This window comes from Nicotiana tomentosiformis, chromosome 6, assembly GCF_000390325.3.
Source record: "Nicotiana tomentosiformis chromosome 6, ASM39032v3, whole genome shotgun sequence".
NCBI classification, from domain to species: domain Eukaryota; kingdom Viridiplantae; phylum Streptophyta; class Magnoliopsida; order Solanales; family Solanaceae; genus Nicotiana; species Nicotiana tomentosiformis.
In genome coordinates, this window is record NC_090817.1 from 106,739,625 (window position 1) to 106,758,986 (window position 19,362).

The window sequence follows — 19,362 nt, forward strand, 5'->3', positions numbered from 1 at the left end:
TGTGGCTGCGTAGACTAGGTGCTCTTCAAAAGAATTATATTTGTATGTGAAAGTTCTATTAATAAAATAAAAGGCTCTAAGCCTTGAATTGTTTTTTATGAATTATCTTACACTCTTACTTAGTTACTTAATAGCTTGAAATTATATTAAATAAATTACAAGTCTAATTATAATTACTAAAATATTTCATTACAAGTCTTCTGCTTTAATATTTTATAATTCTTTACTTAGTTTTCTAATTTTTTTTATAATTTATTAAGTTTTAATAAGTCAAAAACTAGCTGTTGCAAACTTTAAAAACTTAGTCATTGTCAAAAAACTAGTTGTTGTCAAACTTAATGCTTAAATAATTAAAAACAAATGGCCCACTTAAGGCCCGCGAACCGTCCCGTCCCATCCCATTTGTTAACGGGATGAGATGGGTCTATCGTTTTGTCCCGTTTATCCCATCCCGCCACCGTCCCGGCTAAATATCGTCTCCTCCCGTCCCGTCCCATTCCGTCCCGTTCCGTCCCGTTTATTTAGTCCTGTCCCGTCCCATTGGACAGCCTTAGGTGCGTTAGTACATACTTGAAAGCATCAAGGATGTCTTATCTTCTCCTAACAGTTTGCTTTATGATTTACTAATCTCTCACATCTTTCAAGTTATGAAAGTAGATTTGTCTCCCTATGCCCCTAAAACCATCTCCAGTGCATATGACAAGACTCTTTTGCCATGATGGGTTACACCTTGGTTGAAGGAACCTGGTTCAAGAAAGACAAAGCACCAAAATCCACTCCTCAATAGGGCACTGGAGGGATTAAATATGAAGCTACCAAATCCTCTTCCTCAGATCTATTTCTACTAATGAAGCAAAATACTACAGGTATCAAGAAACTGCTAACCTCTATGCAGGAACAGGTGGATAAGATCAGGGAAGTAACTAAGGAAATTGGAGCAGATGTGGCCAGGTTAAGGATCACTCTCCAGCCACAAAGAGGTAAAGGATCAGGGAGGATATCATTGAGAAGTTGACCAAAGTCACCAAGGAGATTGGTGCCTCCTATGATAGTTTCTGCCCCAAATGATCAACACTTTGAAGTATTTCCTTGGAAGGAATTAAGTGTTTGGGCTATTTAAACAGTCTTTTTTTTATTAGTTGTTAAAACTTTTCTTTTTGCTGTCTCATGATGGGCATGTAGTCAATTATGCCTAGTATAATTGCTAGTTGTATATATTTTTGCCCGCTTAACTAGTATTATTATTAGTTATTATTCTCTTCTTGCTCTTTTTGATTGATGTCAAAGGTGGAGAAGAAATAGAGTACAAAGACAGGGAGAGCATGCAAACAAACAAGGAGCACAAAACCAGGGGGCAGAAGTACACTCGTAAAGGGAAGTATCCCCTAAATTAATCGAACTCTTTTTCGATTATTGTCATCATCAAAAAGGGGGAGATTGTTAGGTTTAGAATTTTAATAATGATCAATAATCAAAAGAGCCTTGACTAATGTCATCTCACTTTGTGTGTAGATTCGCAACAATTCTAATGAATGAAAGGAAAGAAAATCATACGAGGAAATCAGAGGAAGCCAACAGCTATATTCTTCGAACTCTGTATCAAATGGAAAGAGAATCAATCAACCAAAGAACAAGGAAGAAATGTCCATCAATCAGACTTGCTAAAGATTCTCAAGCGTGCAATAAAGGAAAGAGAGCCAATCAAGGATAGAGAGCAAATCAAAGGACAATCTGCGGAAGCTCTAATAAAAGATAATTGGAGGAACCAAATCTTCAAACTGAAAATGAATCTGGCTGTACCTCTGACGCTAGATCATGAGGCTACCCTTGGGTCTCACTCTTAGAAATCTATGCCTCATAAGGAAAGACCTCTAATCATTGTTGTTGTGCGATCCCAGAAAAGAGAAATCAGAAAACTCATCGAGCAATATAAAAGAAGAAGTAGAAGGACAAGGAAGATTACGCAACTTCACATCTGTTTCTACACCTTTCTAGTTCTTAGTACAAATGTTGTATTCTTGAGTTTACAAGTGTCGCAAAAGATAGGAAGAGTTAGAAAACAAAATAATATTTGTGTCAACACTAGAAAAAACATTGTTGGTGTATGTCATTGGTGGTGAACATACTAAATCATCATTGTTGTAAAGACTTACTGAAGATCTAAGAGAACCCTTGTGACCTAAGGGAACTGGACGTAGGTACCACACCGGTACTGAACCAGTATAAAAACTGTTGTGCCTCCTTTACTTTTCTGTCTGCGCAATTTAATTCTGCTGCGATTGATCCCACTGTAAAGTTTAGTCGACTAATTCCTCTCTTAGTCAACTAAGTTTTAAAATAGGCTACAATTAACCCTTGTACTTTCACCTATTCCCCTCCCCCCCCCCCCCCCCCCCGCTTCTGTTTTTACCCCCTTTTCTTCACTTTCTTGTCCTTCTATCTCTATTTTCCAAATTGCTTTATTCTAATGAGTTCTCAGTCTCTCATCCTCTAAATTAAAGTATCTCTCTTTAATGTTTTTTTAATAAAAGATTTGTAAAATAAGCATCGGTTTTACTCATTATTGTTGTGACTTGAGCTGATTTATATATGATTCACTTATTGAAAAGAAGATGCGATTGAGATTTTAGGAACTTTAGTATCGTACATGCTAATAAATTTATGCATGGATTCGAGTTTTAGGAAATTCTCCTTTCCATTCTCATTTGAGCTTACTAAAAGTGCTTCGAATTATCAAGAGGATATGGTATATCAACAATGTTATTCGTTTGAAAATTCATATTTCATCAGGAAAAATAGAACTATAAAAATATCAAGAACTTGTGAAATTAGATTGGGTCTGTTGTTGTTGTATATTTCCCGGTGAACAAAGCACCTGATTGTTTGGATCAGAGAAAGTGAAACTCTCAATTTGTTTTCCTGAGAAAGGAAAATAGCACTAAAAAGTAGGGGGGAAGAAAAACATATATATGCACATGTTGAAAATAGATATTTGATCTCTACATTTACAATGTCATCTTCATATTTTTCCCTTTACGAGGTATTGAGTTGACTCTAAAGCGGGAGCCCGGGCATATATCATCCCCGGAAACATAGCATTTTCTTATCTTTTAGAGAATCTCCCAATTGTTTAAGAGTAACTAGAAGTATTATTTAACCAAAAAGAATTTGGTTCAGATGTTGAATATCTATCTACAAGCTTTCGCAACTCAATCACATGTGACGAAATCATTAAAAATTTGACCTTTTCGGCCTGATACTCACATCTCATGCTTGTTTTAATACTTGGTGAGGAAGTATTCAGCATTATCCTTCTCAGTAGACTTTTCATTCTTTATTGGAACTAGGCTCTCCTTGTAACTAATAGCCCAATTGGAGCCACAACTTAAATCATAGAAATGAAATCCAAGACTTGTAACTTCTTTAACTGTCTGGTCATAAAACAACAATCTGCAAGTTTGTGTAAGTTCATAAATGAACTTATCATACTCCCATATTCCAATAGGGAAATGCGAAGGTATAGGAGGATTAACAGTATAAACTTTAATCCAATTATTCTCTCTATTCCTTACCCATATACCATAATTGGCTGTCATAGCCTGAGTAACATCATCACAAGACATAGCTGCAAGAGAACCACCGCGTAACATTAGAGACGCCCAGTGTTCGCCTGGAATTGGTGGTCCTGTCATTTCCCCGAACAATTCAGTTGCAAAATCAAATGTCCGAATAAAGTACACATTGTCTTTGTTGCAAAATCTCTGGCTTGTGGTAATCCAATAATAAACTCCATTCATATAAGTACAATTTTGGGATATACATATTTGACATAAGTGAGAGTAATCAGGTTCCAAGAATTTCCAGGAATCGTTGTTTGTCGAATAGACAGCAGCATATACCTTAGGATAAACATCACTTGTCATATCATCCCAAAATGTTCGATGCCATATTACTTTGTAATCTTGATTCACTAAGTCTATACCTATCCCAAGTCTACGATTATTGTCTTCAAAATATTGTTGTACCTCAAAATGTATACGAGGTATAAGCCTGCACTCTTTGGTTGCAGGATTCCACCAAGCAAACCGAACGTTATCTATATAATGACCTTTTTCCAACAAGAATATACCATTAATTGGACCATAAATACATCTAAAATCACCAACATCTTCGCAACGATAAATCCTCTGGTTTGTAGGGACACATCCTGCGAATATTCTCATTGAGTAAGAACATATCGAAAGACCTTTCACCTGGATCTTTTTTGTAGTTAACACCGAACTTGCAAACCATAAGGCGAAGACGATTACTCTCACTATTGAAGTGTTTTTTAATAAAACTTGAGCTTTTGATAAGATCATGCCAACTTTTGCACACACATTTGAATCGAAAGAGTGACTTAACAGGTAACCTCAATAAAACATGATCAGTAACAAGTTCCTTTTGTGAGTAGCTCACGGTATTGGTTGTCATTCTGCTCAAATTATTTCCTGTAATATATGCAAAACATCCTGGTTAGGAACGACGCTTAATTACCTAAACATGGCAAAGGTCAAAAGCTGGAGCATATATAGATGTACTCATTCTACTATTATCTTAAACAGCATTTCAAAGTATTTCTATTATATGAAATATATATATTTTGGAAAAACTCGTAAATAAATGAAAGAAACCATTAGACATGTGATATGACAAATTAGATAAGGAGTAATCTCAAGAACTATCCTCAAATTTGTAATATAACAGAGACAGCCATTTGCCTTTTTAACATACCTCTTTCTTTTTAACTTTTCTTCATTCCTAACTAAAGGAAATCCCTCTTAAATCTATTGATTCTTTACCGTCAATCTTTCATTATACTGAACAATTGTGAAACGAAATTCGCAATTATTACAATTCACGTTAAAGGAAATAAAACAAAAAGAAATAAAGAAGGCTAGAGAAAGGAGAAAAGCGAATGCAAAACCATAAGCAATTTACACACTCACAAGGAAGAAAATCCTGAAACTGTTAAAGAAGTAAAAGCTTAAAAACAACAGACGAATCAAGAACTGGTAATCTGACCTTATATGCAGATGAAGAAAAATTAGTAGTTATTTGTATAGAGAAAAAACAAATATGAGAAAAGAGAGGGCAGTACTGACTTTAATAAAGAAGAAAACAGAGAGTAAAGAATATGTAGATCACAAAAGACACACAAGTAAATGTGTTTCGGACATCTCTGATTTATTAAAAAAAAAAGTATTATTTATGTATGCTTAAGAAGTGACAGAAAAATAACAAAATGAGCGTAAAGTTAGCTAACAACCTAGTGACTTCTTCCTATAACAAAAATAAAAATAATTTCCGTTCAGTACCTAAAAGAATGGGTAAAAGGATCGACTGACATGTAACAATGATTTTTATAGTGAATAAATAATTCAAAAGACTAAGATACCCCTGATTTACATTATACTAATCAAAAACAAATTAAAACAAAGTAATTCTTCATTGGATTAACCGTAATGGCGCCTCGAATGGCACTAAGAGTATAGTTCTAGGATTCTTAACTATATATTAAGTATTCTAACATTAATATTATAGAATATCTTTTCTAATGTTATCAAGTAAACCAATTAAATAATATTAGTTCTTATGCACGTGTGTTGCACGTCCAACACAATATTAACAATATCTACATACAACAATATACATAATGAAAAATAAATCAATATCGCTCTCTCTCTCCTGATTTAAATTTAGTTGTTCATCGACTTTATAAGTTCAGACGATATCCAATCATTTTGACCGGGACGAATAAGACCATATAAAAATCCACATTGATCATTTACATAAATTTGTACTTTATTTTTTCATGTATAATACTATATATTCAAACCTGTGTTTTAGTAACATTGATATTATTTACAATATCGTATACTACAAAACTCGGCATACACGTGCAACGCCATGCCGAGAAACTAGTAATATTACTATTGTTATTATAGGTTTCAAGTTGAGCAAGACTAAAATAAAATACTGACTTGAGTCGATGTAATGACCCGGCTCGTCGTTTTGAGTAATTGCGTCTGGTTCGGCAATTTGAAGTCATGAGTAGCTTCACATAGTGTATTATGACTTGCGTGCATTGTCGGCTTTGGTTTTTGAATGATCCGGAATTGATTTGAAGGAGGACTCCCACTTGAGAAGCTTGAAGTTGAAACAATTGATCAAGTTTGACTTTTTGAGTATTTGACCTCGGGTCGGAGATTTGATGGTTCTGGTAGGTCCGGATGGTGATTTTGGACCTAGGTGTTGCCCGAATTTATATTTGGATGTTTCTAGAGGGTTTCAACATCATTTGGCGGAAGTTAGCAATTTAAAGGTTTGAAATTTTCTTAATTTGACCATGGTTTGACTTTAAGGCTACCGGATTCGCATTTTGGTTTCGGGACTTGGAATAGGTTTGTTTCGTCATTTGGAACTTGCATGCAAAATTTGGTATCATTTGGAGTTGATTTGATGTAGTTCGGACACTTGGTTGCAATTCTAGAAGTTCTTAAAGTTCATTGTGATTTTCATATGTTTTGACGACCGATTCATGATTCTAGACGTTATTTTAGTATTTTGATCGCGCGAGCGAGTTTGTGTTATATATTTAAACTTGTGTGGGTGTTTAGTTTGGAGCCCCGAGGGTTCGGATGAGTTTCGCACACGTTTCGGATTGTTTGGAAGAAGGTTCAGATTTGCTGGTGTTTTGATCTCGCATTTGCGAGTTGAGGGTCGCATTTGTGACTGCTGCTTTTGTGGACTTGTGATCGCTTTTGCGAAGAGACTGGGGACTGGCAGGCTTCACATTTGCGAAGCCAGCCTCGCAAATGCGATGGTGAGCTGGGCAGCTGGTAGTTTGCTTTTGCGAACATTTGGGCCGCTTTTGCAAATGCCCCGTCTTCACATTTGCGACCTGTTGTATCGCATTTGCGATAGGAGCAGAGCTGTTCAAGCTTCGCTTTTGCAAAGTAATGTTTGCTTTTGCGAGGGTTCGCAAATAGTCGTAAATACAACTTCTGCAACTCGTTTATAGCTTAGTATTCCGAGACTTGGCTTCATTTTATCATATTTTAAACTCTAGACTCAATATGAGGCGATTTTGTGGAGAGATTTTCATACCAAACTATTAGGTAAGTAATTTTAATCAATTTTCAATTATATTTCATGATTATATATTAGATTTAACATCAAATATTTGAGAATCTAAGATGAAATTTGGGAATTTTTGTAAAAGCTTTGAAAAATAAAAATTTGAGATTTGAGAGTCGAATTGGACTCGGATTTGGAAACAAAATATATATATGGACTCATGAGGTTATGGGTAGTCAAGACCTACCCTTGGACCCGGGTTTTGACCGGGCGAGCCCGGGGTTGACTTTTGTTGACCTTTTGAAAATTGTATAAAGATCATAACTTTGTTAATTGAAATTATTTTCTCTTGCACTATTTGATGTATTTCATTCATCTTTGGCTAGATTGAGCCGAGCGGAGGTGAATTGTAAAGAAGATGCTAATTTGAGTATTGATTTGGTTAAGTTGAGGTAAGGATCTTGTCTAACTTTGTGTGGGAAAAATTACCCATTAGGATTCGGGTTAATTGTGCTATTTGTATTATGTGAAAGCCATGTACGCAAGGTGATGAGTGGGTACATGGGCTATATGTGGTATTTAACCGGTGTAGGTTATCTGGACTCTTTCCATGCCTTTAATTGAATTGTCATGACGTGTTATATCTCCCATTGTTAATCTACTCTTACATGCTCTATTTGACGTTGTTAGCACTTATTATACCTCTTACTTGTTATTTTGCCCTTATATGCTTTAATTGAACTTATTGTCTTGTTACTCTTAATTGTTGAGTCTCTTCCATGACGTCGTGCTTATCTGCTACTTGCCTTAACTGTTTGTACTTGCACACTTTAGTTGTCACGTGCTTCAGTTATCCTCTTGTTTTTGTAATATTTTATTGCATTCCTTTGATTATTACGTGGTTCCTTTATTGTCGTGTACTCATACCCTTTGATTGTAGAAATTCTTGTAAATTGAGTTATTGAATTGTTGTTGTTAATTTAAATTGCTTGTGGATCGGGTTGCACGCCGCAACGGGTGAAATAAGAGAGAATTGTGATATTGATAAATGATGATATGGTGGGTTCGGGTTGCGCACCGCAACGGATTGTGTGTGTTATATTTGTTGTTGTTGTTATGTTTTATCTGAGTCATGCATCCTACGTGAACTGTTGTATTACTTCAAGGTGTCAATTTGTGCTTCTGTGGTTACTTGGTGAATTAATTTTCAAGATGAATTTACTGCGCAGAGTCATTATCTCATACCATGCTGAGTTGTTGGTAACATAACAATTTTAAATAAAATAATTACTTACATCCTTGCCTTATGTGACTCTTAAGTTAAACTCGTCGTTTCATTCGGTACTTTACTATTCTTAATAGTTGTCATATTTCAATTTAATTGATTTCTCAATTTAAAGTTCTTACTCTGTCTGATATTTTTACTTTACTTAAAAATCGTTATTATGTTTTAATTTAACAAATTCTATATTTAATTCTGTAGCTTATCCGATACTTTATTTTATTTGAAAATGTTATTTTCTTCGTCCAAATAATTTCTTAAATATACTCATTTTCTCATTTGATTCCCTACTTTATTCAACGTTGTTATTATGCCTTATCGTATATAAATAAATCTCTTGGACATTTTAATTAGCATTTTACATGGATACAATGTACATAGTAGCACGTGGGTTTTGCCGTGCGAAAATCATTTGGAAAAATGTGGGCACGAGGTGTTATACGTGTAAGATTTGAGAGTTGTGACTTATGATTTGAGATTACGAGGAGTAGTACCTCGAATAATTCTTGTTGTAAATTGTGCATTAGAAACGATTTGACTAATTGAGTTGTCATCCGTTTCTTTATTACTCGTTCACTTCTTGTTGCTATTCGTGCTTCTATTATTTTCATTGTTGGTTATAAATTTGTGATCCTTATGCTTTTGGTCTTACATTGATATTCTTTCCATTGTTAGCTTTAAGTTATATCCCGCACACGTTTACACGTCTAGTAGGTATCTTGACCTAGTCTCGTCACTACTCTACCGAGGTTAGGCTTGATACTTATTGGTACCGCTGTGGTGTACTCATGTTACGCTTCTGCATATTTTTGTGCATATCCAGGTACTTACGATCGAGTTGATTTGAGACTTATGTCTGCACAGCTGGAGACTTCAAGGTATACCTGCTTGACGTTCGCAGGCTCCGAGTCACGTACTGTTGTATTTTATTTCCATTGTTTCCTATTATTCTGGGACAGTGATGTGTTGTTATTTCTAATGACCCTTAAAAAAGATTATGACTTGTACTACCGGTCTTGGGATTTTATGATCGACGTTGGCTCAGCCATGTGGTATCAGTTATTATCTAATGAATTGCAGTTAAATAGCTAAAGTTTGGTAATAATCAGCATCTGTTAGGCTTACCTAGTTTTAGATACTAGGTGCCATCACGGCATCCTAAGATGGGAAAATTGGGGTCGTGACAATCGGAAGGCTGACATTGAAGTGAAGTTGGACATACAAATCATACCCAAGAGAGGCTCGCATCCAACGTCTTGTGCGACAAGAATGTGCCACCAAGACTTAAAGGCAAGTTTTACAGAGTAGTGGTTAGACCGACCATGTTATATATAGCAGAGTGTTGGCCAGTCAAGACCTCTCATGTTCAGAAGTTAAAAGTTGCGAAAATGAAGATGTTGAGATGGATGTGCGAGCATCCTAAGAGAGATAGGATTAAGAATGAAGATATTTGGGATAAAGTGAGAGTGGCATGTGTGGTGGACAAGATGCGAGAAGCGAGACTGAGATAGTTCGGGCGCGTGAAGAGGAGAGACACATATGCCCTAGTGAGAAGGTGTGAGAGGTTGGCTATAGCGGGTCCTAGGAGAGGTAGAGGTAGGCCGAAAAAGTATTTAGGGAGAGATGATCAGACAGGACATGTCACATCTTCAGCTTACGGAGGATATGATCCTTGATAGCAGGGTGTGAAGGTCGAGGATTAGGGTAGTAGATTTTAATAAGTAGTTGGTACTTTTTTTTTATAGCTGTAGTACTAGTGTTATCCTCGTATTCCCTATTTTTAGATCGCTATTAGTACATGATATTTCCTTTGCTTCGATTTTATTTTTTTCTGGCTATTGTTACTATTTCTTTTTCACAATTCTTTGTCATAACTGCTATGATTTTGCTTTTATTGAGCCAAGAGTCTACCGAAAAAAGCCCCTCTACCTTCACAAGATAGGGGTAACGTCGGCATACATATTACCCTCCCAGACCCCACTTGTGAAAATACACTGAGTATGTTGTTACTATTGTTATTATGTTAACTATTTCTATAATTCAACAGTGAGTATTTTGTGGACTAATTTTTACATCCCAGTTCCTATGAAGTCGAAGAAAGTAAAATATCCAGGAATATTTTAAGTGAGACAATCCAGTATCAAAAGAGCATATTTATTGTGACACTATTTCCAGTTACACGCTAATTGATGATATCTACGGTATGTTCTGGTCAGGATATTACAAAAGGCTAATCAAAACAATGTTAACAGCTCTTTGTCTCTAACATTAGCTTGGACGCAACATAGACGTCAATTAAACTATAACCGATTGGCTTTCTTTGTTCAATTCTTCAATAGCATTTCTTGACCAAAGCTCCAACCCAAAGTCATATGACAGCAATAGATTTTCGTACTTTTATTTGGCAGGAACAACACACAGTCATCTGATAATCTTCCAGAGTTCTGCATAGAATAAGAATGGGAGAGACCCATTCCTTTTTCCCTTTGTTTATCTTCTTGACAAGGTAACTTCTCAATGTATCTACATGCATTTTAACAGGGATACCTTACCACATTTATACACTTTTTCACTCAAGTGCTTTATTCTTCTATACAAGTAGGTAGCTCTTTGTAGATGAATTTCTAAGTACGGAATCTTTCAAGTAAGCCTCCGAAGAAAAAGCTTATCTTGGCCAAACCACCAGTTTCAGGTACCTTTGCAGATGTTGGGACTTTCTTCACATTAAGCATCATTGTCTGTCCAATTTCTTCACGCAGTCTTTCAATGGTCTTCATCTCTACAGGGTTTCCAGATGCATCTCGTACGTAGAAGACATTCTTTGCTTTCTCCCCGATAGTTGTGACACCAGCTCTAGTCACTGATAGCCCATTTTCTCGTAGGACTCTCGTAACTTCAGAAAGTAAGCCAACTCGGTCCTTGGCACATAACTCTAGACTAAAACCCTGCATATCAAAGGAATCAAGACCTGGTAGCACTAAATATTTGAGGTTGAAGGTTCGTGCATGCCATAGTGTTATAAATTGAACTAACATGTGAATGCTTGAAAGTCTGATAATATTTGATGAAAAAGGACAAGTAAGAAGTAGAAATTAGCCATGCCCAATTTTCCAAAGTATAATATTAGAGGACCACATCCTGCCGCCAAACTTTCCCATTCATCCCAATCTCAAACTAAAAGATTGCACATGTTCGTGGACCTACCCAAGCTTAGAAAAGAAAAATCAGCTTTGGATTATTCTTCCGATTCATTTATTCCAGGCAATTACGGACTCATACTGAATGAAAGTTGATATATAGAATAGTCCTCGATTCTTTCTTAAAGTGAAACTTTAACTATGAGTTACTTTAAGTTAGAGACCTTTGCCTATTTGATAAAAAGTATTCATAATGGGGGTGGGGCTGGGGGACTTGGTGAAAGTAGCCCGCTTGGCTCAGCACCGAGGCTAATCATAATCTTGAGAAGCATTTAGGACAATAATTTAGAGAAGTGGATAATCTACCTTACCTCACTTATCCTTCGCCGAATCGCAGCTTCAAGACACTTCACAACCTTTTCCTTCTCCTCTTCAGATTCCAGAGTGCAACCATCCATGTGGCGGATAAAATATTCCTATAAATTCAGTCGTCCTCATATTACATACTGCCTACTAGAATTAAAGCCTAATAACACCCCATCAGTGATTCCGACGTTGAGCCACTTTGAAACTTGAAGGAACTTTAGGTATTAAAGCATAACACTCCATCTAACATTTATTTAATATGATGATACTAAACTACAGGCCAAACAGATAACATTCCATTTCAAAGTGGCGGTCTGGGGCCATGGTGACATTGATAGGCGGAAATAAATTTTTAAGTACTGTAAAATAAAATGATTTATCCTCGGTATGTTACTTTGTGTATATGTATGTATGTATACATACATATATATACATACATATATATATATATATATATATATATATATATATATATATATATATATATATATATATATATATATATTAGCAGTAATCAGAATACATAATGAGATTACCTGTGATGCATAGGGACCATCTGATGAGATAGTGGCATGGAAAACAGCATACTGCATGTCTGTGAGGGTGCATACAATGTCAAACATAAGCTTTGGTCTATCCTTGCAACTTACATTGACCACTGAGTACCCTTTCTCGACACAGCTTTCAATTCTGACTTCTGGTTTGAAGTTAGGAGGGTATTCTATCTCCATTTCGAGACAACCACCTTCGTAGTCCCTATCAGCAAAGAACATCTGATGAAGCCGCCGATCAACATGAGTACTACCAACTGTGAAAGTAGCATGAGCCCCACTCTCATCATCCTCACATCCACGAAGTATGTTATTGAGTTGCTCTTCCATGACACATAATCTGGATTCTTCATCCACATCAAGTGATGAACAATTATCATTGACATAAAGAACACATGCTGTGCGCCTATTATGGGTCCAAACCTCAGCAGCAGCGACATTAAAATGAAGATTGGCTAGTACAGCAGAAATTTCAGATAAAAGACCCGGACGATCGCTTCCTATAAGCTCAATGGTGGTGTAATCTCCCACAGAGTTCACTCCTACCCTTCTACCTGGCCAAGTCTTCAATATGCCTGATGTGTAACCTTCAGGTCCTAGAGCCTAATGTAACAAATTCAATAAAATCGTTAATAAAACTAGGTCTTTTGCTTAGGGAAGCTACGTTTTAAGTTTCCGTCACTTAGATGACAGACCTAGGTGTGGTAAAGCATTTACTGGGGATAAAATATGATTTTCTTGCGTGACTGCTAGGGTATGTATGATCTTGAATACAAAGTTCAGGAAAGCCTTACTACAACTTTTGTGTAAAAACTTGCAGTAAAAGCGAGGATTATGACAGCAATTAGCTCGTGACTGAAACTTAGTGAAATAGGCAAAGGCAAACACATTAGCAGGCACTATTTAGTTAGTGGAATTGGGAACTCTTATCTAACAATGAGCAACTATTCTGTAAAAATTTTAGTAACCAGGGATTTCTGAATAGTTGCTTGACTTTTGCTTTGTTCTGAAAAGTCATAGAGTCCCAAAAGTAAAACTCTGATATATGCTAGGTGCAATAAAATACATGAGTAGGAATGTGAATCTGTCAAAGAAATTTGTTCTCTTATCCCCGCACTAATCGTGTACAGATTATAAAAATATGAAACCGAAGGCAAGAAAAATAAGGGATACTTTACTTTTTCTATATGACCGATAGTGCTGCTGTCTGTAACTTTCTTGCCGTGTTGATCAGTAACATGAAATACTGTTAAAAAGAAATGAAACTTGTAAAAAATCTCACAATTGTGTTCCCTAAGTATTTAGAATATTATATGAAGATGGACAGAACTAAAAAAGACTGTTAATGGTAAACAGACTAGAAGGTTTATACTTTTTTTGAAATGTCCCAAAAACGGGCGAAAGTGAATATGGTATAGAAGGCCACCAATTAACACAGTACTAGTAAATCGAGAACCACCAATTCGGGAGAAACTTGAATTTGGGTATTTATTTGGATAGCTGTCCGAGCATGTAAATGAAATAGTAGAACATGATCCATATCTAGCAATGGCGGAGCCAGAAGTTAATACAAGGGGGTTCAAAACATACCAGAATATCACAATTGGGATTTGAACCTATGACCTAAAAAAATCTTTAACACATACTAGTAAATCAATAACCACCAATGCGGGGGAAACTTGAATTTGGGTATTTATTTGGATAGCTGTCCGAGCATGTAAATGAAATAGTAGAACATGATCCATGTCCCCCAGAGTAGCGCTAGAATATGCAACTAAAAATACTTTGACATGCCTTGTTTAAAAGCTTCAACACCTGCAAATGCTAAAGAGAAATAATACTCACCATCCATGAACCACCCGCCATCAGAGGATATGTAGGCTTTGGTAATTACAAGATCAAGGTCTGTTAGGATTTGCACCACTTCCAGCAGTATTCCAGGTCTGTTGACACTGTCAACCTGAGGAAAACAACGAAAACCTCAGTGGGTACTTTTGAACACCTCAGTACCTAAGGCACTGGAGGTGGTTCATTAATAAAATACTTTATTTTACCCATCAAAAATCAAATACTTTATCACAAAAGCAACTGAATGATATAGAGTTAATGTGGGACCCCTTATCTGAATCAGACTAGTGATTCAAATCTTGCCTATCAGATCACCGGGCTATAGCTTACAGAGATCAGTATACTTTGACATCAGATTGTGTTCAAAAAGTTTGCAAATAAAATTTGTGAAACATGCTCTCTATGTTTGTAAAATCTTTTCAATATACTCCTTTCTTTCATTAAAACTTTTGATCAATGCAGCATAGCAGGCTGAGATAACCAGACTCTTATTAATCCAATATGAATAATCGTTGTAATCTTAAGAGCTTATTGAACTGTGGTGAGTGAGCTTCTTTTCTCATGAAAGGTTCTGCGGCTCCTTGAAATAACAAAATAAGGACAATCACTCAAAGATTCTTAATGCTGAAAGATTACCTTCACTAGAGTGCATTCTTTGCAACTCACATTGTCCACAGATACCCTAATAACATCAAATAATCATTAGTAAAACCACATGGAAAAAGATAAGGGTGTCAAATATGAAGCAATATAATTGACATCCACAATTTTCTTTCATTGGTTCAAAGGAGACCAACAGGTTTCCATATCTTGGTAGAAGTAACATCCTAAATGGGCATCAAAACTGTGATGTAGACACAGTGAATAATATCTAGGCTGGCCAATGAATGAATGAAAGTAAATAAAAACATAGTGAAGGAAAGCAGTGGATGTTGCAAAGATGGCAAAAGCTAAAAGTAGAGAAACTCAACCTTGGAGGGTTTATTCTGATACTTAAGGTTTCATATTCAGGATCAAAATAAGGCCCATATCTCCTTGCCATATGAACAACACTTCTGTAGTCAACAAATATACTTCCCTTTTTTCCTTTACATAGAAAGTAACCAAATTTGCTCTATAGCAGCTGACTGGCCTAGTCATCCATGATGACAGCAATAGCAAATTAAACCGGCATTTACCTGCCAAAGATGACATAATAAAAGCGCAAGTAAATGTATGTTGCTGCAAATAGCAGGCCATTGAAATATAAATGCGATAAACCGAAGTACTTTTCTAGCTAGATTGCCCGAAAAGTATTTAAAGCTTCTGGTTATTATGCAAGATGTATGGATGGAGGATGAAGCAAATAGTTGTACTACTACTGATGAGAGAACCAATACCGTTCACTCAATTTTCATGACATGCTTCACATGATGGTAGAATATAGTCGAATCTAAGTTCTACAAAGGAGTAATCAAAATGCAATCCTAAGATCAAAGAGAAAGTAGCATGAATCGATAATCTAAAGCCACTCCTTGTTAGCTTTTACTTAAAAAAAATCATGCAGATCAAAGTTTTTAGTTCTGTCATTGCTCTGATTACCAACTTGTTGAGGAAAGGTCTATCTATCGAATGCAAAGCAGAGATTCAAGAATAAGGATGAAATGTGCAAGCTCCTGGGCTTTAACTCCCAGATCCTTGTAAAATACTCATAGTAGAATACAATGTTCCTAAGCTAGCATTATTGAAAGGTCATCCATTGCTTAAGATCTCAAGAAATTTGAAAGGAAGGAATTATGAAAAGAAAGAAATAAGGGAACTAAAAAGAAAAACAAATGTCTTCCAACAATCTGGTTACACTTCATTTTCTATTTCTTGGATAAGTTACTCAATAGGAGACTTGTAAAATAATCTCAATAAGAAAAGTGTTTGTTTGTATTTATTGCAATAAAATTGAGCATGTTGACAATCGTTAGAAAGTGAAGGATTTGAGTGAGAAAGAATCTGGGGGAAGGTAAATTAAAAGGATTTGATTCCTAGACTTTGAGACAGTAGCCAGATTCCGAGTATCAGTCTCAATCAGGACTTCTTAACCACATAATTTTTAACGGTCCTGATTCAACAACATAAATTCACCACCAATTTGACCATCAAATCTAATCCCTATAGAGATGCGTATCCAACTCCAAAAACTCTTCCACCACCAAAACACTATCTAACATTAAACATACTTTTAACAATTCTAATAAGTACTCACTAATTACATCCTAAACTCATCTCCGTAAACAACTAACAAAACATATTCTCAGAAATCAGTTTCCAAGAAAACAACAGGTTGAGGTCAACAACAATGAAGTTACTAGAAGCTTCTTCTTGAATCAATTTTCCTCTTAATTTGCAGAATATCGGTATGAACATAAGCATAATCGATATATTCAAGATAAGAATAAAGTTTTTAACTCACAGATACTGTGAAACTTCTGGAAACTCGGAGAGAATCCGAGTACGGAGCCGCCTGCAAAATCGTGGAGAAGCAGAATCAAATTCACACATTCATTCCACTAATTCTAAAGAGAAAACAGAGAAATAATGCTTCCAAAGTGCACCTTAAATAAGGAGGAAAAAGGAAAGGTGGAGAAGCTTTCGACGTAGGAGTAGCACTTTGCTGTGAAGAAGTGCTCCTCCTCCGTTTCCACTCTCTCTCTCTCTCTCTCTGTGTCCCACTCTTATAAGGCTTAAGTGCAGTGCAATAGCTAAAGTGCGGTGTGTGTGTGTGTAAATAATTTCCCCGCCCGCTCATTTGAGACATTATTAGAGAATATAATGAGTTTTTTTATTAAGCTAATGAAACGTTTCCCTGACACAGATACAGCTCTGAGACGCTAAACGACCACCGGGCTGTACTCTCTCTGTAGCGCGTGAACTACCGTCTCCTTTACGAGTTGAATCCGCTTCGAGTTTGGGTTGCTTGTTGAGAGGATTGGGCGGATATTTAGGCTTAATAATTTAGCTTATCGATTATCAGCTTGTAAATGTACTAGTTCGCTAATCATTCGATAAGATATCGAGTAGATTAATATTGGGTTAGTGATTATCGGATAATTTATCGACTAAATCAAATGCAACAACAACAACCTCTTGGTTGGAAGTAGAGGGTGTTTACCATCAGAGGTAAGCAAGAGTGATTATCGGACGATTTGTCGACTAAATCAAATAGACAATAAAATTTATATAAGTAAGCAAGACAGTGAATAATAAATAGACGATCCAATCACAATCATAATCACAATCATACTCAAGTAGGGCTAATGAAGCTCTTATTATTGATGACAATTTCTTTTCTTTAATTGTTTTACAATAAGCAAGCTAAAATACAAATTGTGGTTCCTTAATTAGTAATACAAGTTTAGTAATAATTTTGCTTCAGTTACCAAATTAATTGATTTATTTGAACAGAAAGGTATCAAAAACTATCTAGATCTGCTTAGTCCTACTCCAAAAAGTTATGATGACGTTGAAGCTTAGGCAGCTACAAAGTTGCTTCCTTGTAAGTCTAATTGGTGTCGTTATTTCCTAAGGATTGTTGAGAGAAATAGAGAGTGCCGCTAAGAGCTGCTGAAATTTAGGGAAATAAGAAATTAGGGTTTCAAATAGTGAAAGATATACTTTATATATATCGAGGTAAAAATATAAATATAATAATTCTTAACGGATTAACGGTTTATTCGATAAGGAAATTGAGTAATTCGCCCTCGAATCGATAAACCATTAATTATAAAATTTCAATCCGTTCACCAACCATTAATCCGATAACTCGACACCAATAAATCACTTTTGTGATTCGATTATCGATTACGGTCCGAACATTCTACGGCATCGACTGATTTTGAACAGCCTTATTTCAACGTCAACAAACATTCTACGGCATCGACTGATTTTTGTGATAGTGTTTGCTCCAATCGAAATTGAATTGAGTTAGAATTGAACTTAACATTTCTAATTTTTCGCTTGTAGCATTGACCTTTTAAAAAATTTAAATTTATAATAAAGTCATTGACTAAAATAATATAGGACAATTACCGATTTACGTTTTTACACCAAATAAAATTAAATTCACAATATTATGTGAACCGCCATTATAAATAGTAGAATATGTGGTGAAGTACTCTCATAAATAAGAAAATGGAGCGTAAAATCAGTTCCCTAAATCTATTTGTCTAATCTAAGATCTATACTACTAGTATGTTTGTTCTTCTCATTTTTATAAATTCTATGTCACGACCAAAAATTTTAACTTGTCGTGATGGCGTCTATTTCAATACTGCGCAAGCCGATAACCTCAATAAATCACAATAATCTCTTAAGTTTGAAAATATAAGATTTGAATTCCATTGAAAACCTCACAATTTCAGATACAAACACTCCCAAAACCCGGTGTCACTGAATACATGAGCATCTAAATAATAACAAAGTCTAACTAATAAGAACACTCTCTAAAAATATAGAACAATACAATAACTGAAAGGAAAGAGAGTCAAAGTCTGCGGACGCCAAGCAACTACCTTGTAATCTCCAAAAGATAAATCCTCAAATCTGGCGACCACCGTATCCGAAAGTACCTGAATCTGCACACGAGGTGCAGAGTGTAGTATGAGTACAACCAACTCAATAAGTAACAAGACTAACATCTAGGCTGAAAGTAATGACGAGTTAAACAGGTACAGTCTTGTACAGAAATAACAGTATGCTTTCCGGTTCAACAGTTAAACTCAGTACAAGAAAAATAGATAAAATCTGCATGATATGAGGAATATGACATCTATATATCTACATGCCAAAGTATATGTTGTATGTGATGCAACTAAAGCAATTGCTTTGGGCCCCAAAATTTTTACGACCCAATTTTTTTTTGTGTTTGGTGTTTTTCTTGTTTTTACCTGTATTCGGTATTTGCATTGAAGCCCCGACTAATTTAAATTTGCACTGCCTAAGGCGTAGTAAAAAGGAAAGCGCACTCTAAAAAGATATCATCCATAGGGTTCAAACCCGAAATATTTGATTAAAGTAGATTAAATCATAT

The 19,362-nt window shown here is 35.7% G+C and overlaps 2 protein-coding genes across 4 annotated transcripts; both read right to left on the reverse strand.

Annotated features, from left to right (window-relative positions):
- Positions 1–3,278: 3,278 nt before the first annotated feature.
- LOC104114977 (F-box/kelch-repeat protein At3g06240-like) lies at positions 3,279–4,223 on the reverse strand. Its single transcript, XM_018777182.1, has one exon. It carries the CDS (start codon positions 4,221–4,223, stop codon positions 3,279–3,281), a length of 945 nt encoding a protein of 314 aa, XP_018632698.1.
- Positions 4,224–10,539: 6,316 nt separating this feature from the next.
- LOC104103130 (ACT domain-containing protein ACR3) lies at positions 10,540–17,079 on the reverse strand. 3 transcript variants are annotated; one of them, XM_070177664.1, is made up of 9 exons: positions 16,889–17,079; positions 16,747–16,797; positions 15,275–15,481; positions 14,940–14,985; positions 14,301–14,415; positions 13,634–13,701; positions 12,441–13,058; positions 11,910–12,014; positions 10,540–11,346 (listed from the first exon to the last, which is right to left on the reverse strand). In XM_070177664.1, the coding sequence occupies exons 3-9, from the start codon at positions 15,343–15,345 to the stop codon at positions 11,026–11,028; spliced, it is 1,344 nt and encodes a 447-aa protein (XP_070033765.1). In that variant the 5' UTR covers positions 15,346–15,481; positions 16,747–16,797; positions 16,889–17,079; the 3' UTR covers positions 10,540–11,025. The 3 variants fall into 3 exon arrangements, with proteins under 3 accessions (XP_070033765.1, XP_070033766.1, XP_070033767.1); XM_070177666.1 differs by having other exon boundaries at positions 11,099–11,346; positions 11,905–12,014; XM_070177665.1 differs by lacking the exons at positions 16,747–16,797; positions 16,889–17,079 and adding an exon at positions 15,885–16,433.
- Between the last annotated feature and the right edge of the window lie 2,283 nt (positions 17,080–19,362).

Excerpts from the sequence above, each read along its gene's own strand:
- LOC104114977 (XM_018777182.1), bottom strand. The coding sequence starts at position 4,223 with ATGAGAATATTCGCAGGATGTGTCCCTACAAACCAGAGGATTTATCGT.
- LOC104103130 (XM_070177664.1), bottom strand. The coding sequence starts at position 15,345 with ATGGCAAGGAGATATGGGCCTTATTTTGATCCTGAATATGAAACCTTA. Across the intron at positions 14,986-15,274 it reads ATCAGAATAAACCCTCCAAG|GGTATCTGTGGACAATGTGA; the intron begins GTTGAGTTTCTC and ends TGATGTTATTAG. Across the intron at positions 13,702-14,300 it reads TGGCGGGTGGTTCATGGATG|TATTTCATGTTACTGATCAA; the intron begins GTGAGTATTATT and ends TCTTTTTAACAG.